Here is a 24706-nt window from a genome sequence, read left to right on the forward strand (position 1 = left end):
GAATACATGAGGACTGGCAAGATCATAGTCTTGTACAGTAAGAGCTTTGACCCTATGGTGAGATGTTTCGAGCGGAACAGTCTTTGTAAGCTGAAATAGGTTCTGTTGACTGACAACAACCGTGCGCGGATTTCATCATCGTAGCTGTTATCGGTTGTGATTTTCGACCCTAGATAGGAGAAATTATCAACGGTCTCAAAGTTGTATTCTCCTATCTTTATTCTTCTTCGTGTTTGTGTTTGACCAGTGCGGTTTGATGTTGGTTGATTCGTCTTCGGTGCTGACGTTGCAACCATATATTTTGTCTTGCCTTCATTGATGTGCAGCCCAAGATCTCGCGCCGCTTGCTCGATCTGGATGAAGGCAGTTTGTACGTCTCGGGTGGTGGTGGTGTTTCCTCCACTCACCAGAGAATATTCCTTTTTTTAAGCACGCCTCGAAGTTATTATTGAAAAGGTGGAGCCTAGTCTTCACTGACAGCATCAAAACTCCGTCAGGGATGCCATCCAACCTGGGGCCTTATTGTCAGCGATCCTACCACATATTTCCCGCAGCTCTTCCTAGCTTACTGGAGGTATTACGCACTCGTGCAGTTGGACCATCGTGGCAATAATCTCTTTGCAGAACACATCCTCTGTCCTCTGAAATTCGTTATCCAGCTGCCCCATTCAAGCTACGTGTTAAAATCAACTACTGGGAATCTCGGCTAAAGTCCTCTTGTGTTCAGAGACAAAGCGCTCATTATCTGCTCATATCCGGTAAGTGTTGGGCTGGTTGGGCATAGCAGCTGTATATTAAGTCTACCGGAAAGTTCTGTCCGTTTTTATAATAAAGAAAAAGTTATAAATTTTTCAGACATAGAATAAATAGAATTGGATGATATAATTTCCATGATTATTTATGGTAGCTTGCCAGTGTGATGGCAATTTGTATATTCCGTCTTCTACCTGGAGGAGAAAAATTGGACCAGTGCTTGTCTGATATCCTATTCGTTTTTGAATTGTTTGTCCTTACAAGAAACAAGTGGTAGTCAGAGGATGCTACATGTAGAGCGTAGAGTGAATACCGCAGAATTTTCGAGTCTGCCTCTACCAATTTCCGACGAGTCCCTTAGGCAGCATGTGACATTCCCATGATGCAATATGATGTCCTTCCCATTCAACATGACCGACTTCTTTTCTGGGAAAGCTATGCTGAAATTCCCGTTGCTTTTAAACGGTTGGAAATGGATTGTTGAGTGACTCCAAGTGTTTTTCCAAGTTCATCTTCCGTTTGCGATGGATCTTGGTCGAGCAATGCCTCTAATTCTTCATCTTCAAAAATTGTTGGCCGTCCGGCGCGCTCTTCGTCTTCCAAGTCAAAATTGCCACTTTTAAACCGTCCAAACCACCTCTGACACGTTCGTTCAGATAGAGCATGGTCACCATAAACTTCCACCAAAATGCGATGACTTTCGGTTGCTTTTTTCTTCATATTGAAATAATGAAGTAGAACTCCCCGCAAAAACACTTTATTTGGTACAAAATTGGCCATTTTCATTGATGAAAAAAGTATTGTTGTTTACACTTCAATTAAATAATTTATACTGACGTTTGTGCCTATTGACAGTAGCTTTCCGATGAATGTTTGGAAATGTGGATCAATGGAATAAAAAACAAGCTACGCCATCTATTGTGAAAACCGACAGAACTTATTTGTAGACCTTATATATTGTGCAGGCAAGCGGAGATTTGCATATGATGACTCTATCATTCAAATTTGCTCAATTAATTTGTGTAATAGTGGCACTTACCTAGAATATTTCCACACCAATACGAGCATGCGGATATGGTCCGAAATGGTTTGTTGTGTTGAATTGGGCTTTTTTGCGATCTGGGATGTTGTCAGAGAAGAATTTTCTTACAGGGTCTTCAAAATATGGTCATCAATCAAAGACGGTTTATCAGAGCCTGACTCATCCGAAATGTCAACATCTCTTTCAAATTTTTAGAATCATTTTCAACAAATTTTTACATGCTTCCGTAGTATTTTTCCCTCGTTAAAATTCGTATGAAATATCATCCCGTAAATGAGCTTTATCAATAGCCAAAATTACACGATCGCATCTCGCTTAAAACTAACATTAATCATTTTTAGTTTAGTTGAACAGATCAGTATATATATATACATTCAATGATAAAATGAATTTTCATATACGTATTGAAACTTGTGACCAAAACGGACAGAATATTCCGGTATCTCCTATATCACAACTGAATGTCGAATACAAATCGACACAGCTGTGAATGAGAGTCAAATCAAGTCAATAATTACGCGCGACCGCGTGGTATCCTATTCTTGTAGTGTGTCGTTACGGTCTTGACGCGTTTCACCCGCTTCAAGGCCCAAATCCACTTGAATTGTCGCGCCAATGATTATTATTATCATATTATCCAGAATATCTGTACACACGGTAGCTGGACGCTTCAGGTATGAAAGGTTTTGTGTATTTCTTTTATGAAGAAATTTGAGTGTGCATTTGTCCCATTAGTAGCATATATTATATCCACTTTCGGGTAACATTGACATTCAAAGCCTTGAATTTGGAAAGAAGCGACAACTTTGACCTATTATGACTTTGTTAATAATTGTGCGATTTCCACCAGGAGGAAGGAATTATGCTCTATAGTATAGCCTATGTTGCTCCAAAATTTCGTGCCACTAGGATGAACTCAAGGGGGGTTTGCAGCCAATTACTAAATAATATAGCAATATACTATTATTTACTTTATTTGAACAGATATCGGCACAGAAGGTATTTCGGAACCTAGGCACCATATAATAGCAGCCTCTTGATTTTTTTCAGATTTTTTGGTTGGGTAGTTTTTGAGGATGAGAATAAAAGAAATGATCACTTTCAACCCTGCGTACTGCCCATCTTTCCAACACAACTAAGACCGACTTCAAAAATTACTAATCGAGACTTTTCATTTGACACTCCACATAACAATATTTGATGAAAAAAAAGTTTACACGCTCCTTTTGCATGTATGGCGACCCCCCTTCAAATTCGACTTAGAATTATGTGTATGCGTGAGCGTTCACAGTTCCAACCTTTCCACAAAATTTGGTATCAATCGCTACAACCGTCTCCGAGAAAAATGCATATGACGAACAGACAATGAACTGATTTTAATAAAAGGTTTTCCACAAAACTTTAAAAATTGAGGAAATTGAGAAATATTAAATATTCTTCTACTAAATATTTTTTACATCGAATAGAAATATACAAACAAGCTGTTTACACAAAAATAACACGTTACCTCAAAAATATAGGGATTACAAGTATTCATTTCCGAGTTATCACAATCTCGGCAGATGCCGAATTTTACCTAATACTAGCACTAAGTGCCAAGCATTTAGGCTCGGACGATCCTACCCACTTAAAAACTAAAGGGGCACTGGTGGTGGTGGCCGGTGGTAGGTCAGTGGGAGAATACGTCGAGTACTCCCCGCAACATCGAGCACGTATTCAGAATGGTGTACTTCTGCATGGTTTGAACCAGACTGTGCGAAAGTCCCAGGACCACAGTAGATCTACTATAGGCAGTACCCTTACAAAAATGACCCCACTTCCAAATGTGCTTGCAGGAGCTTATCTGTACACATCAGAGACGCTAAACAAGGAAAAGGCATAATCTTCGTCAAATCGTATTGGTAAGAAAGAGATTCTGCTATTCTGGTACTACGGCGTGCTCACCCATATAGCAAAAAGTTGTTTTACGTATTCACTTATACATAAGCAAAAACTTGCCAATCTCACCAATGCATTGGCAAGTCCAGGCGGTATGTCAAACACAGCTGATCGCGTTTTCGGTACATCTTGCTCATGCTCAAGGGCAAAACAATTTGAATTCGTGTGTACTCGCACTGATTTCCCCCCTTGAGGGGCAAGGGGGAGTGAGGTAGCTGTCTAGTATCTAACTGTGCCCAGGACATCAAGGCAAGCCGTGAGGGATTTAGGTACAATACCTGTAGCTGACAATATTATGGGAACTACAACCACCCGCTTGAGACGCCAAATTTCTTTGATTTCTCGAGCCAATGGCTCATAGTTCACCTTCTTCTCCACGTATTTCCGTTCAATGTTGCTATTATGGGGGATAGCAACATCAATAATATACGTGGAGCGACCCGTCTTGTCAACTAACAGTACGTCAGGCTTGTTGTGTAGAGTGTGGCGATCAGTAAGAACTTGCCGGTCCCAATGCATGCTGTAAGCAGAACTATCAAGTACTGCTTGCGGCTCATATCAGTAAACCGGGCATGTTCCCGTGATCAGCTCATGCTTGTATGCAAGGTTTTGATGGATAACCTTACATACAGCATTATGTGATGTATTGCACCGGTGCCATAACAGTACAGCCAGAAATGAGATGGTCCAACGTCTCTAACGCCGAACCACACATTCTGCACTGCTCGTTCTCCACCTGTTCTTTCATGATGAGCTTTTTATAAGCTCGGGTGGCGACCACGCCATCCTGAATGGCACACATGAACCCCTCCGTCTCAGCAAAGAGCTCCCCAGCACACAACCATATGTTCGACAAATGGCTGCCAAAGACAACTCACGTGGTTACCGTGCATTGCCTTCGACTTCCATTCATCGATCCGCTCTTGGTCCGACTTCACCCCACTCAGAGGATTGAAAGATCGTTCTTTCAAGTTAAGTGGAGTCAGTCCACAGTCTACCTTACAGACAGCCGCATGCAAGGGACTCCCTGCTCTTTGCTGTAAAAATAAGCGCGCAACGAATCGACTTGGCGATGATGTTGTGCCGCCACGTCAACCACGCCCCTACCACCGATGTCACGAGGCAGGTTCATCCGCTCCACGGCAGACTTTAGGTGATGCATTCGGAATTTAGACATAGTTGTCCGTATCCGCCGCTGGACGTTTGCCAGGCCGGTCTTCGTCCACGGCAATATTCCAATATAGGATAGCGAATACATTCAACGCGCTTATTTTATTCTTCCCCGAGAGATGCGATTTCAGCAACAGCTTTACACGTCGCAGGAATTCGGACAGTAGAGCATCCTTCAGATCACCAACTCGAGCATGTGTTCCTTGCAGAATTCCTAGGTACTTGCAGAAGTCTGTCTCGGTCATAGCTTCGATGTGGAGGTCACCAATGCTATGTTCGGTATGCGGCTCGTAATTACCTTTGCGGATGGCTTGAATTCGACACTTGTCTAATCCAAACTCCATCCGAATATCACGGCTGAACGTGTCTATTATTCGCAACAGACTTCTAAGATGGTTGTCAGTACCAGCATACAACTTGATGTCATCTAGGTACATCAAGTGTGTCAGTTCGCACTTAGCACGTAGGCCAGACTTTATTGCAAAACCATGCCCTCTAGCATCATTCAGTAGCCATGAAAGGGGGTTCAGTGCCATACAAAACCAAAGGGGACTCAACGAATCCCCCTCGAAGATGCCCCTCCATATACGGATGGGCTCTGAGGTATTAGCACCCTCAGATGTACGGACTGATAAGGTGGTATGCCACTCTTCCATGACTGTCGCCAAAAACTTTATTAGTTTCGGATCAATGCGATACAGATGTAGAATGTCGATTAGCCAGGTATGCGGAACGCTATCAAAAGCCTTGGCATAATCGACATAGCAACTGAAGAGGTTTCTTTGGCCTCTAGTTGCTTGTCCTACAACTACCGAGTCGATAATGAGTTGCTCTTTGCAACCCCTTGACCCAACTCGACAGCCCTTCTGCTCCTCGGACAGAATGTTGTTGGTCTCGAGGTGCGCATTGATCCTTCCACTAATAATGGACGTGATGAATTTGTAGAGGGTTGGTAAGCAAGTGATCGGTCTTGTGTCTGCGGAGTCCTGCACCGTGTCCTTCTTAGGGATAAGGTAGGTAATCCCCGCAGTGAGGAAATGTGGAAATTCTTCCGGCGGACTCATGACCTCATTTATACTGCGTGCCAACCGACTGTGAATGCTGGTAAATTTCTTGTACCAGAAATTCTGCACCCGATCCGGACCTGGGCCCCTCCAGTTCTTCGAGCTGTTTATGGCTCGTCGAACTTCCTCTTCGATAACATCCGCAAAATTCATGCCAGGTGTATTGGCATATATTATTTGCTGTGAAAAATACATGTTTTTCGGGAATTTTTTAGAGGGGATAAAATAATCAGATCATTTTAAAATAAAGACATAAGTTTGTTCTAACTTCAAACTAATGAAAACAATTTATTTTTCTTTGGATGTCCAACAAAATGACGGCGTTAAGAGTAGAATTCAGACGTTTGTTTCTCGCACAATCAAAACGTACTGCAGATGTAATTTTGTTCTTTTGAAAAAGAAGATATAAGTGTTATTCGTTTACTGAGATATTAAGGGGAGGGATATATTAGGTTGTTGCAAATGAAATGTCGGATATTTGAGTAAAATTTCAAAAAACTATAACTTTTATGAAAATTAATTTTATTAGTCAAAATAAGAACCAGCAGCTTCAATGCACTTCTCCCAACGAGATACAAGGGCATTTATTCCAGTTTCGTAAAAGTCTGGGTTTCTAGAGCTAAGAAATTCTTCAAAGGCACTTTTGACAGCTACTTCATTGTTGAATTGTTTCCCCGCCAAAAAGTGATCCAAATGCTTAAAAAAGTGGTAGTCGGTTGGCGAGAGGTCGGGTGAATATGGTGGATGAGGAAGAGTCTCATATCGTAATTCATTTAATTTTTGGACCGTCATTCTGGAAACATGAGGTCGGGCGTTATCATGGAGCAGTATCACTCCATCTCTGTTGACCAATCTAGGCCGCTGAACACGTAATTTCTCGTGCATTTCATAAAGTTGGGCACAATATTTCTCTGCATTAATTGTTTCACCACGCTCCAAAAACGAATAATGAATAATTCCAGATGCAGACCACCAAACAGTTACCATTACCTTCTTCGGGTGAAGGCTCGGTTTTGGCATGTGTTGTGGAGGCTGATCGGCATCTAGCCATTGCGCTGATCTGCGACGGTTGACGTACAATATCCACTTTTCATCGCATGTCACTATTCTGCGCAAAAAGGGATTGTTCCTGTTGCGGTTGAGTAGAGAACTGGATATTTCCATTCGCAGCGCCATGTTTTGCTCGTTGAGTTCATGCGGAACCCACTTATCAAGCTTCTTCACCTTTCCAAGCTGTTGTAAGTGCCGAGATACTGTCGAATAGTGTACGCCTATTTTCTCTGCAATGTCACGAATCGATGATCGGGGATCAGATTCCACTATCAAACGCAACTCGCCGTTGTCGATCGATGGTCCTGGGTGTCCACGAGGTTCACTTTGGAGGGTCATGTCGCCTGATCGGAATTTTTCGAACCACCGCTGTGTCGTTCGTTCGTTTGCTGCGTCAGCTCCAAATGCTCTGCAAATGTTTCTGGTTGCCTCCGCTGCGTTGTGACCAAGTTTAAATTCATATAGAAAAAGTAGACGTTTTTGACTCCCTTCCATGCTTTTTTCTTTGAGTTTTACTTGGAACTTCAATGACGATTGAAACTGAAATGACTCCTTGATCGAACGAACGACTATTTATACTCAATTATCCCATACCACCAGAGTCACCTTGCGGCAGTTTTAAAAATTAAAATCATAACTAACTTCACTTCATTGAAAAATCCGACATTTCATTTGCAACAACCTAATACATATAAAATAACGAAAAGGAGCCATTTTACTTGGAAGGTCGAATTTTCGACTATTTTTTCGACATATTTGACCCCAAAAAAATTTATTTGCAGAATACCGTCCAAATTTCAGGTATATCCTTCTTCAGGCATCTTCTTTTTCTTCAGGCTTTGTTCCGTTCACAAGCGGGATTGGTCCGTCGTGATCAGTTTCGCTATTTGGCTCTATCGAATGCCTGATCTGGGAACAATCTCGAGGCTTTTAAATCCCCATCCAACGTACCAAGCCACCGTTGTTTCGGCTTGCCTTTTGGTCGTTTACCATCGACTTCGATGTTCAGACTAATCTTTGCAAGTGAATTCTCGTTAGCACGAATTGCGTAACCATACCATCGAAGACGCCTCTCTCGCAATTTTTCCACGATCGATGCAACCCCATAACGATCGCAGATATCCTCATTTCGGATGTGATCAAATCTTGTCATGGCACTAATCCAACATAGTATGCTGGTCCCAAGCCAAAGTAAAGGAGGAGGATTTGAGGCAACATACTCTGTACTATCCTCAGTAAAACAAAAATAAAATGCTGACATCAAGGAAAGAGATAAATAGAGTATAGTTGGAGTTATTCGCATAGTGATGCGAAATCCTACTTGATCTCTCTTGGTGACAGGTCCCGCGACAGGTCGACCAAGAAAATGCATACAATGTCGGTTCAAACATGATCAGTGAGTCACAAGCCTCGGAGAAATACCTTTGAATCATTGATCTTATGAGAATTTAACATTATGAATGTTTTTAAATTTTTTTGCTTGAACAGGGACCGCAAATGCTGTCGCAGCGCTCTAAACTATATGCGATAATCCAAAAAATATTTAATATTTCGAGTTATTCTTTCTTTTTCTTTTCAATATAGTCGTAAGATATCATACTTTCGAAACATGCAAAAAAATCAATTTTTTTTTAAATTTCTAAAGGTATTTCTTCCCTTCAAGTGTAATATTACGTTATTAGCACCGAACGCGATTTAAACATTGCAACATCACTAAATTACCTAACATGATCGTATTAGCAAAGTGATGATAATGTTCTTTCTATGATAAGTAATGTTTTGTACTAGGTAGGCTGAAAAGTCCGCAGGCTAACACACAGATGGCGATACTAGTATTGAATCCATATGACTTTTAGTTAACCCTAACCTTAAAAAGGCGAAGATGTGTACAAATTTCACAGTCCATTTAAAGAAAAAGCAACGCAGTGCACCGTGTCACAAATCAATGAAAACGATGGCAAAATTGCATGAATTGGGCTTCGAATTGCTTGCGCATTCATCCGTATTTTCCAGATTTGGCCCCCAGCGACTTTTTTTGAAATCTCAAACCTCAAGATAATGCTAGCTGGAAAGAAATTAAGCGCCGATGAAGTGGGTTGGCTTTGAGATAGAAAAATGATTTCAGATGCATGTGGGGTGCAGATTCTTTGCTTTAAATAAAGTTGATTTGTAATGTTTTCGTTTGGTAATAAAGTCAACTAATTGGGCATGTTTTGAGAACGAGACTTGTTTCCATTTTTGGGGCGCACATGAACCCCCACTCTCCTATGTTTAAACCAATTTCGAAAGGTGCTAATCGAGCGCTTTCATCTAATACACCATCCACATATTCTGTAAAAAAAAAATGTTTGCACCCCCGCCCCTCGCCTATACGGAGGTGCCACCCCTTAAACTCAATAGAAACTGACGCCACTTGCTATATTGAAGGGGCTGTGGCTCATATAGTCTGTGGACTATATGAGCTCAAAAAATAACATGTTGCGTTTTTTAACAAATATTGGAAAATTCGCGTGAACCTGTTGTCCAGTTTGCGAAAGAATTTCAAGCAACTGCAGTGGTCATTCCACATCACTTGTTGTTTGGTGGAGGAGATGGGCCAAAGTAAAAAAATGCAGAAAATTTAACCTTCTTGTTTGTAATGATAAACTCTCATACTTTAATTGTATTAAATCTCACTTTGAAAAGTGGGTATTCTATGGTTATTATGGGTATTCGGTTCATTACCAGTGAGAACCCACGGCGACTACCGTAGTGGTAGCCGGTGTAATTAGTGATAAGCTCAACTACCTGGTGAAATTATTATTTTCGATTTTAACCCCCATATAACAGAACAAAGTCAACGTTAATACAAAATAGATTTGGTTTTGCTGCTGCACAATGAAAATGTCGATATAGAGTAGCGGCCATAAAAATGTTAACACCTGAAAAAATCATATTTTCTGGTAGTTTTCTATAATTCTTCACATGAAAATGGAAAAGAGGGGTTTTTCTCATTTTCAAAGCCTATTCATTATTTATTTTATTTTATCTACATTTACCTCAGCAATATTTTTTATATAGTAAACGAATACTCTTAATCTAACTTTTCATCTTTTCATTTTTTATTAGCGTTTGATACCCATCAGGAATTGAATTGATGATATTTTGCAAAGGGGGTCGTGCAATTTTTGTTATACCGAACATCTTTGATCACTTTGTCTAACTGAGCAATAGATTGCGGTGTCTACTTCATTACTTGCACATTTATAATGTGCCAGAAATTCTCGCTGGGATTCATTTTCGGCTTGTTTGCAAGAGGGTTTAGCGTAGAAATGGTGACCTCTGTTGGGTTAGCTTCTTATAATGGATCCTTGAAGTAACTGGCACTTTTCGGACCCCCGCACTCTACCCCTTTGGAACCAATATCAAAACTAAAATCGGTTTCGGAAAGTACTTTCATTTGATACCCCACATTATTTGCAGAAAAATGTATGCCTTCCCTCCTTTTGTATGTATAAGGACCCCTCAACTCAACGTGGAACTAACCGTATAACGGTTTCTGACATAAAAAAGTGACAAACAGGCAGAAAGACTTAGAAAACTGATTTTAATAAGGTTTTGCACTTTCCAGGGAAGGATAAATTTTTATCGCTGAATGAATAGGCCAGGCAATTTAATCAACAGAATTGAAGTATGTATCTACTTCTGTAAGATTAGTATTATCCACTGAATTCCTCTAGATTGGGTTTCGAAACAGTGTATCTTTATGTCTTCTCTCCACTCCCTCCCTGAAACATTTATATCCTCCAAATTATACCAATTTTACCTTCATTTTTTTTTTCAGAAAAACACTTATTCTATGGCGGTTTAATATTTTAAAAGGCTTTTATGGGCATTTTGTAACAATTAAAATGGATTTATTCTTGTAGGAAGTACATCCATCTGCAATCAATACCCGTGTGCGACGAGTAAACTCTGCAAAATTAACACATTCTACGACATCATGCTCATCCGCTAAAGCCAAAGCTCTGAAGAAAATGGAAAATTGCGACGGTAAATTATTAGCCACGCCAATTCCTAAACGATCTTTAAGTCAGCCGTCAGGACTCGATCATGTAATAAGAACAGGTAGATTCAAATATTGTACATTTATAAGTACAATTAACACAATTTTCTGATTGATTTTATATTTTTCTCTCAATTCAATTTCGCTAGAACTCGAGGAGAGTGATGCAGACAGTATCGCTTCACACAAAGAAATACAAGGTGAGTCTTTTTCAATTTATGTTGAATTCTAATTAGTAAATGTACACCTGATTCATCAGTGTCACTTTCCGCAGAAGGTCTATTTTTACAAGTTTTTAGGCTGGGCGCAAGTTGAAACGTAGCTCACCGTGACTTTTTGTGAAACCAGAAAATTAATACAAAAGCGAATCTTCGTACGCCGGGTGACGTGTGTTTATGCCGGAGTTTTCACTAGCGACTGCGACCTGCGTTGAAAACTATTGACTCCTTGAGGAATCCATCTTCTTTTTCTTTAGCCTTTATCCCGTTTATAAGCGGGGTCGGTTCGTCGTGATCGGTTGGGATATTTTGTTCTATCAAAAGCCTGATCTGGATGCAATCGGTTTTTAAGTCCCCATTCAGCGTATCAAGCCACCGTTGTTTCGGCCGCCCTTTTGGTCATTTACCGTCGACTCCGATGCTCAGACCAATCTTACCAGGTGAATTCTCGTTTGCGCGGATTACATGACGATGACGCCTCTCTCGCAATTATTCCACGATCGGCGCAACCCAATATCGATCGCGGATATCATCTTTTTTTATGTTCATTGTCTTTTATAGTCGGGCAACACTCAGAACCATAGAGAGCGACATTGTTTGTGTTGTGGAACGCCACTTCATCCAAGTTGCGCTAATGCATGAAACAATTTCATAACTCGGTTGTCAATTAGGTGGTAGCATTGACTCGAGATATTTAAATCGCTCATTTTTTTTCACTGAGTGATAGTGCCTGGGGATTGGTTGCCAAAAATTTCATTTCATTCAGATTCAGTCTGAGGCTGTATTGCATAAAACAATCATTCCACATTTGGACAAGTGGACGTTGGATATTCCGTGTGACAAGTTTCATTATCAGGACAAAGAGGAGTGTTGAGAGTGGGCTTTCTTGATGAACACCGACAGAGATACGGAGCGGATTTGATACGCTACTTTTCAAACTTTCCTTTTTGGATCACGGTAAAGAAATTGAACCCAGCGCACGAGTTCTTCTGGCACTAAGTGTTTTCGTAGAGCATACCAGATGAGTTCGTGTGGCAGACGGTCAAATGCCTTCCCTAAATACAGAAATGCAATGTAGAAAGGGCGATTCATTTCACGATGTTTCTCTATCCGGCTTGATTCACGGTTATTTCAAAGATTTCGCGAATACGGTTGCCAATAATGCGTTCAAAAGTTTTCATGATATGCGAAAGTAACCGGGTCGGACGGAAATTTGAACATTGTGTTTTTCCATATTGGAACTGTGGTGCTTTTTTGCCACGGTGTTGGGTCCCAGCTTTTCGCTTTCCAGAGCTCAGATAGAATGTCGTCAAGTTCTGTTGCTTCCCCTGTTCCAAAAGTCTGCTCAAAATATTCTCGCCATTTATCCGTCGCGGCTCGACGATCGGTAACCAAATTACCATTCTTGTCATTAATGTAACCGAAGTGTTCGATATCCTGTGCGCGTCCATGTCGGCTTTTGACAAGTTGATATAGATCTCTCTCGTCATCACGAGATCTTTTTAATGGACTGCTCGGGTAACAGCAATCACTTTATTTGCTTCCCGGTTGGCATCCTTGTAAATTTGCCAATTGGTCAGCATTTTAGAGGTGTTTCTTTTCAGGAATCTTCATTTCAACATCGTAATTCCAAAGCTAAGTATCTCGGTTGATGACCCGCATACCCGGCTTGGTGACCCAGAGGGTTGCATAAGCTGAAGGCAGTATTTGTCCGTCGTCTTCAGTTGGCGGGACCTCCAGCTCGCCGATGTTCTGGTTGTTGAGCAGTTCATCAAAGCCCTCAACCCATCGCTCCAATATGCCCATTCTATCGGGCATCAGATTTCCCTCTTTGTGTCGGCAGGATGAGCATCGAGATGTGTAAGGCTTCATCCTGCTGACTTGTTGCTAAAAATTCCGCGCCTGGTGCGATTGCTCCCTGTACTTTTCGAATTCACAGACCTGTTGATTCTCGCAGGCTTCCTTTTTCCGTTTGTGAAGACGCTTCTCCGCTCACCGTGGTTCGTGATAAGTCTCCGTACGTGCCCGCGTCCTTTGAGAATGCAACACTACTCGGTATGCGACATTCATCCGTTCCGACCCTTTTTGCGGCTGGGGTCAAGTATGATTGTGACCGGCTCTCACCTGATTGTCAGAGGGGATACTGGGCAGTGTTGTTATTCGAGCTCGGAGTCTATATTGGCCTCCCTATATGTTCTGACATTCATGAAGGCTGAGCGGTGGTGACGTTCAATCAGCACGTGGTCAATTTGCTTGAAAGTGTTTGTTTGAGGACCGCTTTCCGCGCAAACCAGGTGCTTCCAACAACCATTTCATGTGACACTGCTAATTGAATAATGCGCGGTCCGTTATCATTTCTATTTTGATGTATCGCCTAAATACGGGCTCCGTCCCTACTTGGCTGTTAAAATCCCCAGGTATGATTTTGATATCATACCTGGGACAGGCTTCGAAGGTTCGTTCTACTGCCTCGTAGAAGGTATCCTCTGACTCTGCAGTCTCATCTGTAAAGGCGTGAACATTAATGAGGGCTGTATTTCTAAATTTGCCTCGCAAGCACAGAATGTCGTTCGCCTATGTTTTCAAAGCCGATAACAGCAGGTTTCATTTTTTGGCTGACTAAGAAACCTACTACTGGATGGCCGCTATAATATATGGTGTAGTGACTCTTCTCCAAGAAACCGGTCCTTGTCCAATGCATCTTCTCCAACGCTGTTACATCAGCACTATATTGGGACATGATATCGGCTAGCTATTTGACAGCTCTATCTCTGTACAGGAAGCGCACGTTCCATGAGAAAATGCGCAAATCGTTATTCCGTTGTCGTTGCCGGGTTCGTCATTGTGTAGTCAATCCAGTCCGCGACTCCTTTTGTGGCTTCGTAACTTCGGTTTTCCGTGTAGGGTCAGTCCTACCCAACCTCCAAACTGGAGGAGCAGTTGGTACAATTTGTCCCGATTTTAGGCTGCTGGGAGACTCGCCTGCAACCTTCTTCATCTGCAGTTTTTTGTTAAGAAAGAGCTCCCAGCGGTCATTACGTGGAGGTGAAGGTAGTGTTTGGTAGTAGAGCTGTTGGTGTTGGTTCAGCAGGCGTTTCGCAGGTTCTATGCTCCATCGTGGGTATCAATCCACGTTTCGCCCTGGAACGTATACTACCCTTTGGCCACCATTCCGATGTCTGCTCAAAGTTAATAATAGCATATTACTGTATTTCAGGAATTTACGTGAAAACTAACATTAAGTTCATTCTAGAAGTACGAAGTCGGTATAAGTGATAATATAAAACACAATTCTGTAAAGTTTGAATTACATTTATGATCGTACGTTTCAATCTCAAGTTATAGCGCGTCAAAGAGTCCACCAAGCAAGAAATTCGTCATATTTTACATTTTTACTACCTGAGAGGTAAAAATGCAACGAAGGCGGCGAAAAAAATTTTTGAAGTTTATGGGTCCGATACTGTAACGATTCGCACAGCACAGTGTTGGTTCGATCGATTTCGTTTTGATGTAGTGGATATCAAAGATACACCCCGTACTGGTAGGCCAATTGTCGTAGAAACCGATAAAATCGTCGAAATCATGCAAGTAGACCGGCATGTGAGCATTCGCTAGATTGGCCAGGAACTGTGTAAGGGCCATACAACCGTTTGGACCCATTTGCAGAAGATTGGATTCCAAAAAAAACTGGATATTTGGGTGCCACACGAGTGGACGGAAAAAAAACCTTTTGGACCGAATCAGCGCCTGCGGACCGCTGACACGAAACGAATTCGACCCATTTTTGAAGCGGATGGTGATGAAAAGTGGATCACGTACGAAAATCTCAAGCGAAAAAGATCGTGGTCGAAGCGCGGCGAGCCGGCCCAAACCATCGCCAAGCTCGGATTGATGTCCAGGATGGGTTTGCTGTGTGTTTGGTGGGATTGGAAGGGAGTCATCCACTACGAGTTGCTCAACTATGGCCAGACCCTCAATTCGGTCCTCTACTGTGAGCAACTCGACCGTCTGAAGCAGGCGATTGCCCAGAAGCGGCCAGGATTGGTCAATAGGAATGGTGTTTTGTTCCACCTGGACAACGCTCGGCATCACACATCTTTGATGACCCGCCAGAAGCTACGGGAGCTCGGATGTGATGTCCTATCGCACCCACCGTATTTTACCATCTTTTCCGGTCCATGCAAAACGCTCTTGGTGCTACTAAGTTGGCCTCAAAAGAGGCTTGCGAAAACTGGCTGTCTGAGTTTTTTGCAAATAAGAAGGGGGTTTTTATAAGAGGGGGATAATGAAGTTGCCTTCTAAATGGCAACAAGTTTGCGAACAAAACGGCGCATATCGGATAATTCTAAGTATGTTAAATAAAGCGTTAAAATTCGATCACAAATACGACATTACTTTTTCCCCAACCCAATATATATATTCCTCACATAAGATGAACACAAAACCTTTATATCTGAAGCGCCCAGCTTCCGGTATTCCGACTTGGTTGTATCTGTTGTAAGTGGACTTCTTCACATTTGCTCATACCAGATCAAATTAATTGTGTAAATGGCTTTTTAAAAAATAGAGGGCATTTGCATTTTTAACTATGTACGCTCGGATTAGTGATGGGCAACGCTTGAATCAGTCGACTTAATCGTGCCACTCAGTCCATTGATGTAACTGAGTCGACTCACACCAAAAGAACATGATCTTAAACTGAACTGCACGCTCTAAAATCCAAACGAATCTAAACTAAGAGAGGAAAGCTGGACAACCCTGGTTGCGCACGGTACAGAGGGGTTTCTTCGCAACTTAGTTGGCAGCTTTTTAAAGTTAGCAAACATTCTAGGTTCCTGGAAAAGTTATAAAGTCAGTAACATCTTAACATAGGATACAGAACTGAGTAGCTGTAGTTGATATTTCGTTAAATTTCACAAGAGCCTTATCGATTTCACCTTTCGTACGAACATGGTTTTTCCTGTTAATCAACATACATCGAACAATCCCCTTAATAAGCGGTGCAATCCGCTGTAATTACTATAGCTTTTAGAATTAGATCCTTGTTCTTTTCGCAATTGGATTTTACCAGCAAACTACCCAGTTCGATAATGATTTTCAAGCCTTTCAACTAATTAATGTAAAATATGCCTCTATCAAATCTAGATATTGTTATCTTCTAGATATTTTCGTCATATGTATTCGCTTTTGTTTCGTGAAGGGTGCTCTTGACAAACGAAACTACATGGAAAATGTTTTATTTCCAGGTAGGTTCGTTATGTAGTCGATCTGTTGGGTGCAGTTTTTCACGTCAAATATATTGGCAACGGCTTTGTTTTGGTATTACTAACACTAATTTTTTCCTATTCCATATTAAGCAGAGCGAGCCTTTAGCATGCAGTTCGGAATGAGGTTTACTTTTTAATTTTTGTGTTGAACAAAACCTTATTAAAATCGGTGTGCTGTCTGTCAATGGTGAGAACAGTGAATCACATCGTTCTTCGTGAAATGTAAGGGGGTCTCCATATATGCAAAAGGGGAGGGTAACATTTTTTTCGCGAATATAGCCATGTAGGGTATCAAATGAAAGGTCTCCATTAGGACACGACGAAGGGCGGGGGTTGAATAGTGATCATCTCTTTCACGGACCCATTCTTAGAATCTACCCAACCGAAAAACCTGAAAAAATTACAAAGCTGCGACTCTGTGATACCCTTCATACCGATATCTGCTCAAATAAAGTTAATAATAGTATATTACTATAATTTTTACTAATTGATTGTAAAACCCCCCTCAAGTTCATCATGAAATGCAGTAATATAGGCTATAATAGAAAGCATGATCCTATCAAGTCTGGTAGAAATCGCTCTATTACTAAGAGAGTTATAATATTACACAGCTTCAGTGCAAATTCTAAGAAATTGAATATCAGTGCAACGATTTAAATACCATCGGACGCGCCGAAGTCCAAAATAAAATATAGTAAATAAGATAAGTTAAAATACACCAGAGTCATCGATATTTTATTTTGATAAGATAACCCAAAAAGCGAAAACAACTGAATTAACCAAAGCGCAGTTTGGATTCTTTATGAACTTGGGCTTTGGTTCATGTTGTGATAAGGAGAATATATAAATAGAGAAGTAGAAAATAGCAAAAGGGTTGATTTTCGTAATAGCAGTCTTGCTGTAGAGTTGCATAAAAATACATATTGTTATGCATTACTCTAAGCAAAGGAATCACCATAAAGTAAAGCGTTGCTGCAAATTCAACGTGTTGAGAATTATTATTTTTTGACACGGACCGTAGTGACTTTGTTAAGTCACGCGAATGTGAATATTCTGACATAATATATGCAAGTGCATTACGTATTCGATACTAATGGAACAAATGTCCACTCATATGTTTTTATATAATAAATACACCGGACCTTTCATACCTGGAACGTCCAGCTTGTGGTTTCCCGACTTATTTTTTCCAAATTTACAATTCCTATGGATTATAAAAGGACAAAACATTGAACCTTATCACCGACGGCACTAGGCGGCCTTAGCTTATGGTATCTAACTATTTTCTGAATTATGTAACTATACTTGGGATATTTATAGTTTTAGAGAATTAACGTTATAAAAGTTGTAATACGGTCTCGAAATTCTGCAGTATATTCCCAGACTCTTAGTTTGTTTTGAAGAAGTTGAGAACTCTACAGGAGCTCTTCATAATGAATTATTTTTTTTCGTTTTCTCTGAATTTATAAAATTTTGACAAATCAGCAAAAAAACTTAACGCTTTAATATTTTCAGGCCACCGACCCATATATGCCCAAGTTCTTTTTCCTTTCACTCCAGAAGAACCGCAAGAACTAGCGCTTGAACGTGGAGATCTAGTGCAGGTAATTCGTCAGGATCTCGGAGTTTGGTGGTACGGTCGAATAAAATGCGACGCAGTTGTTGAAAAAGTAATACCACAACGGGAAGGCTGGTTTCCCAAAGATTACATTCGAATAATTCCCAATGAATTTGAAACAAAGACTGAAAACGAACAAGTTTACTCGTTGAGAAAAAATGTGGAAAACAATGAAAAGTTGCAACCATCACCGTCCCGAGCAGCTTGCACCATGTTACAACCTCCCAATGATAATACTGTAATGCCGTTGAAACCTAGTCAATCACAGAACCAGCAATGTAACGAATCACTCAAAAATAGTGTTATTAAAGAATTGTTAGAAACCGAAATCAACTATGTGAAGCTTTTGTCATCATTATGCATGGGGTAAGACTTGATAGGAACATTTCCCCATACAATGAAAGTAATATTTTGATATTGATTTTTTAATTTCTAAACACACTTTACAATTTGCTAATATATTCTAATTAACTTTTTCTTGGTTTGTATTTACAGTTTTCTCAGGGAAATGCGAAAGCGTATTGACATATTCACACCTGAAAGTATACTCCTAATTTTTTCAAATATTGAGAGTATTTGGCTGTTTCAACAACGGTTTTTGGATAGTTTAAGGAAGGGAATTGAAACTCATCGAATTGCTCAAGTTTTTCTAAATAACGTAAATTTTTTATTACTTTATTTCTGTAAAAAACAAATTCTCACCATTTCTTCTTGTTATAGTGCCCAAACTTCATGATATATTCGACCTATTGCAACTCATATTCACGAGCATTAATGGAATTAGAAACTTATTCAAATAATAAAGATGCCAAATGTATTTTAGAATTGTAAGATTCAGTACCATTTTTTTTCATGTTTTTTAACTTTCTTAATACATTTTAAGATGTCGAATTGCTGAAAACCTCCCAGAATTACCTCTGTCAGCGCATTTGCTTGCCCCGATTCAACGAATATGCCGATATCCGCTACATTTGGCGGAATTAGTTAAGCATACTCAACCAACAAAGTCTCCGTGTGAAGAAAAGGACGAATCTGCTGGTAGCAGCAGTCAACAAAATATCAAAGACAGCAGAGAAACGCTGGAAAACGCGCTATCTGCCATGAAAAAAGTTGCAGAAACCGTCAATGAAGGTACATTATTTTAAACAAAGTTAGTGTTTTAAGTTAGAGTAGTTTTTTGTATTATTTTTGTCAATTTATTCCAATTTTTCGAATACGGAAGGCTGAAGTGGTTATTTTATCCACACAAGCACTTAGGATGACGGGAAACTAAATACATTGCAAATAACAAAGGATTTTGTCTAGAGAAGAGAAAACCTCTTCACAGGCAGTGTGACCGACAGTTGTTCCAATTTTTATAAATTCACAAACACAACATACCTACTAACAACAAAAAGAGCAACGATACCACCAAATTCTGGCCTTAGATAATATGTTTTCAATATGTGGATCTGTTTTAAAGATTAACAATATTATAAACAAATTGCCTGTCATAAATGTTAAGCACACTTACACAGTTCGCAGTTTCTATAGAAAAACAAAATAACGACAGAATGATGGGGGAATCTAACAAAAATCTCAAAGATCGTTTTTGAAAAAAAAACTGTTTTTTAAATTATTAGCTTTTGAAATTGCAACCAAATTCAAACAGACTGAAAATTGTGAAGATCACTTCAATGTGAGTTAACTTTTTCTAAACTTTAGCCCCAATCTTAATTGATAATATGCTATTGCGTTAGAATTTTGTGTCACTATTATTCAAATTCAAATCAAGTCACAAGAGAAGAGATACCGCAAAATATTCAACGTATCTAAGGTTCGAATCCCGCTCAGTGCAAATCCATTTTTTTTGTTGGGGCCTTTGAATCTTTAGAAATGTACATTTTATTGCCGTTCAGGGAAAAATGTCAGAATTTGCTATATAGCTTGTTACCATTACTGCCGAAACGTAAAATAACGCGAAAGGTTGTCCATTCACGCATCAATTTCCCAGTTTTCTGTTGAAAACTTATTGATCACTTGAAAAGTAACAAGTAACAAACACTCAACTAGATGCCTTCACGTTGATAAAATTCAAATTGCTCGTTCGAAGACGTCACCGCATTTTCTTTTCCGCTTTCCGGAATTGGTTTTTTTAACGGATATGATAATTTGGCAGGTGGTACTACTATTTCAGCGTTAAAAAACATAGTAATTTTCTAGCGCCGAGAGTCTATTGATGACAATTGTGTAAACATCGGAACGCAAGATCACATACATACATATATGGTTGCCGCGGTCCTATAAATGCATACCTGCCGTCGTTATGTTGAAATGTGTTTTGGCTCCTTCAGATCTTCTCGAAAAACCTAAACTCTACTGTTCTGCAACACGTCTTTCTAAGGAGACCCAGTCGCCGGCTTCTCGCCAACAATGGAGTTTCGTTTTCTAATCTGCACGTCTACAGGCACCTGGTCCGTATACCGATGCAATCCTTCGGTGGAAATTGGATCAAAGGAAAATAAATAAGGCGTGGAGCTTTCGAGCTATAGGAGCGATTGCATGTACAAAGAGAACGGGAACGGAACAGCCTCAACTTGATACTGATGTTTAAGTATTTGCATTTCCAAATTTAAGTCAAACACGTCTTTCTAAGGAGACCCAGTCGCCGGCTTCTCGCCAACAATGGAGTTTCGTTTTCTAATCTGCACGTCTACAGGCACCTGGTCCGTATACCGATGCAATCCTTCGGTGGAAATTGGATCAAAGGAAAATAAATAAGGCGTGGAGCTTTCGAGCTATAGGAGCGATTGCATGTACAAAGAGAACGGGAACGGAACAGCCTCAACTTGATACTGATGTTTAAGTATTTGCATTTCCAAATTTAAGTCAAAACAGCGGAAGTGAATCTAGCAAATAGCACCGAGTTTGTAGTTGCTATCAGCAAAAACAATCCTATGAAGATATACAAATTGGAGGACGCCGTCAATGTTATACGCAGGATAGGATAAGAAGAGTGCGCTGATTCTCCAGATTGAGAATTTTGGTTTTGTTCATATTTATCCTTAATTCAACTCTATTTACTTCCTTTAGCAAATCCAACGGCATTGGCAAAGTTTCTTCGGAATGTTCATAGCACTCCTGATACACTTCCCTTTTTAAAAGTGGATGAAAAATAGGTAGAGTAGTATGTCACGGTGCGCCTCAATGAATCGCATGGTGTTGATGTTAAGGTAAATGAGGGCGGAAATCAGACCATTGTCTGTTGAGCAAACGTTCCTCGTACTTTTCATTTCATTATTATCTCAGCTATTTATGACTCTATTCTAATTGTTGCAGTCAAAGCAAATACCCTTCTTCGAGAGCTTGATGATAATCCCCCTCCACGTTTCCTGTAAAATACTGCGTGGGCTCCGTTTAACAGTTCTGTAGAGAACCCGTGAGAGTAAGCAATTTTTCTTGAGCGCATCGATGGCCAAAGTAGTTCCACTAAAGAGAGAAGTTCATGGATTCAGAAGCGGTGTGACGTGCTCCTTCCACCTTTTTAGCAGTTCATCATGGATGAAGAGCCTACCGTGAAAACGTTCTTGATTGATCCATCGAAGGTTTACAACCAACTGCAAGTTTTTTCGTGATACGCTACGCTGTATCGAAATCATTATTTGAAAATTTCGCATGGCATTGGACGTCAACCCACGTTCTGTCCGCTCAGACCAATAATAGGAGCATTCCGTTCCTCACCCCCGCACGTTCATTAATTTTCACCCCCTTTCTCTTTAAAAGAAAGATCCCCTTTGATGATAACTCGAATACTCAATTTTTTTTAAGAATTGAACGATTCCTGGGTCAACATTCACTTGATGCCGGATTGAATCAATTGGAGAATAACTTTGTCTCACGTTTAGTCTATGAGCACCTCTCGCTAAAAGAGTATTGTTTAAAAACATTCCAAGTTTTTTAAAAAAAGAAGACCAGCGATTTCGTCGTGGACAGGGGCAACTCATCAGACGCTACCTCATTTCTGTCCTAGAAGCATCTTGATCGGGGTCAGTGTCAGATGTTGGCCCCTTCTTTATATGCACCCGCAAACCAAACATGACTGCGGACTAAAATCAATGCATCAGTTGAGTCTGTCGTCCAGCCGGGAAATTAGTTCGTCCTCTTCCAAACAACATTTTGATTACGAAAATGGAATTTGTTGAGCTGGGGGGATTAAAACTCTTCACTCCTGCGACTACGTGCGGATTTAATAGGCACACAAAAGCAAACAACTATCAGCGATCTGATTAGATGTTCGTTGCGATTCAGTAGAAACACAACTGACGGCAGACTGTGCTCGAATCATAGACCACTGATGACGAGGTGATAGAAGTTGCTGAAATCCCCAAACCTCTCAGCCTTTTCGGTAATGTCCTCTAGATTGGCTGTCTGATATCGATTCCCCCTGAGGGAGTGCCTTCCGGATGCAGTTACTATAAATTCAACATAAAATTTATGCTTTCTTCTGGTAAAGTAAGTCCATTGTACTATCACACATACCAAAAGGAGCAGTGTTTCACGAAGCTTCCACTATTTTACCTTGCTTAACCTCAGAATGTCCATTCTACATCGCTAGAATTCCCACTCTAATCAGGAAAATTGAGCAGCCGGGGACTTAATGCCGTCGTCGAGGGGCGCCCGCATCGCGGTATCCAATCCTAATCATTACTTATCTCCTGTAAGGAGTTAACTCCAATTGTGACTTAGAAAAAAAACGATTTTTTTTATTGCATTTTTTTAAGTATAACTATCTTAGAATACGTCCTCCATCGATCCGAATAAAATTGACTGAAATATGGTCGTTGGAACAGAAGAATCCATAACGTAAACGATCGGAAGTTGAAACTTTAAACGCGTTTTTCTACAAATGATTAGTTGTTGGGCGCTTCAGGTATAACGGTTTTGTGTTCATCTTATGTGAGGAACTCCCTACGCACGTTTTTCCATTCGCTAAGAATGCAAAATATTTCTTCAAATTTTGTCAAACTGCAAGATACATCGATGTACATACATATCAAAGACATATATATTGGGCTCATCTTGAATAAACAAATATTGCCTATTACCAAATACCGATGCATACATACATATATACACAAACTATAACTCTATAACTTCGTTAATAATAACTGGATTGTTTTTAGAAATATGTCCTATATTAGCCCTTATAGAGATGCCAAATTGTGAACTTATAGGATGAACTTAAGGGGGTTTTCGGATAAATTTCTACAATATGGTAATATCAAAATGGGATGAGTTTTAAGGTCTAGATTTCGCACCAATGCACCATTGTGATAATTTTATGATTTTTCAGTTGCATAGGTTCTAAGAACGAAACTGTTTCAATTTTCGGGGCACACATTTATTTATATTTTTTTGTAAAACGCCTAATATCTAATAAAGCAAATAATAATAATCGTTGGCGTAACAATCCATATTGGATCAGGGCATTAAAGTGTGTTAGAGCACTTCATTCAAGGCCGTAACGGTACACTACAGGATTACATTACCCTATAGGAGACAATGTGGTCAGCATAGCGCTCGCCCGAGATTATTACCCTAATTTGATCCAGGTACTCACAGCTGAGTCGACTGGTATCCGGCGTCAAATCACTATACAAATTCCACTGCCACCAGTGAGATTTGAACCGCGACGTACGACGGCCTTGCGCTCTAACCACTCAGACATCCGGAAAGATATTTCGTGAAAAAAAATGTATACCTCCCTTAGCATTATGAGGACCTCCGCACCTAGGGTATACTAGAAGATCATCTAATGTCGATCGAAATAAAGATCTAAAAATATTTCTTCTTTCGACTTCCGACCAATAGCCTTCAAGCAAAAAAAAGTACAGAAAATCTTTACAAGCGTTACAGGGTTGATGAAAAAGTTAGCATTAGATGCTAAAATATGAATAAAGTCTTAAAAAGCAGATGTAAATTACGATTTGTTTCGGAGAAAAAATGTTAAGAGAAAGTTATTTTTTAAGGTTTTGTGTAAACACGAAACCTTATTAAAATCGGTTTACTGTCTGCCTGTGTGTCTGTCGGAGATGGTTATGGCGATTGACACCAAACTTGGTAGAAAGGTGGAAACTGTGAACGCTCACGCATACAGTGAATTACATCCTTTTACGTCGAATTTAAGGAGGGGTCCCCATACATGCAAAAGGGACGTGTAAATTTTTTTTTCATCAAATATAGTCATGTGGGGTATCAAATTAAAGGTCTCGATTAGTACTTTTCAAAGCCGATCTTAGTTTCGACATTTGTTGGAAGGGTGAGGAGCGCGGGGGGTTGAAAGTGATCACTTCTTTAAGGGGGCCATTCTCAGAAACTACCAAACCGAAAAATCTGAAAAAAATCAGGAGGCTGCCACTATATGGTGCCTGGGCTCCGAAATACCTTCTATGCCGATATCTGTTTAAATAAAGTTAATAATAGTATATTACTATAATTTTTTGTAATTGGTTAGAAACCCCCTTAAGTTCATCCTAGTACCATGAAATTTTGCAGTGATGTA

At 40.1% G+C, this 24706-nt stretch overlaps 1 protein-coding gene across 3 annotated transcripts in view; it reads left to right on the plus strand.

The window, feature by feature from the left end:
- Window positions 1–24706, plus strand: part of LOC119647432 — a 281759-nt gene that overhangs the window by 245054 nt on the left and 11999 nt on the right. For all 3 annotated transcript variants that reach the window (XM_038048343.1, XM_038048340.1, XM_038048341.1), the window contains 6 exons: window positions 10926–11124; window positions 11212–11262; window positions 18063–18531; window positions 18661–18823; window positions 18886–18992; window positions 19049–19296. In XM_038048343.1, coding sequence (XP_037904271.1) covers window positions 10926–11124; window positions 11212–11262; window positions 18063–18531; window positions 18661–18823; window positions 18886–18992; window positions 19049–19296 — 1237 coding nt within the window. The remainder of the gene's footprint in view (window positions 1–10925; window positions 11125–11211; window positions 11263–18062; window positions 18532–18660; window positions 18824–18885; window positions 18993–19048; window positions 19297–24706) is intronic.

The sequence above is a fragment of the Hermetia illucens genome, chromosome 2 (assembly GCF_905115235.1).
Source record: "Hermetia illucens chromosome 2, iHerIll2.2.curated.20191125, whole genome shotgun sequence".
Lineage (NCBI taxonomy): Eukaryota > Metazoa > Arthropoda > Insecta > Diptera > Stratiomyidae > Hermetia > Hermetia illucens.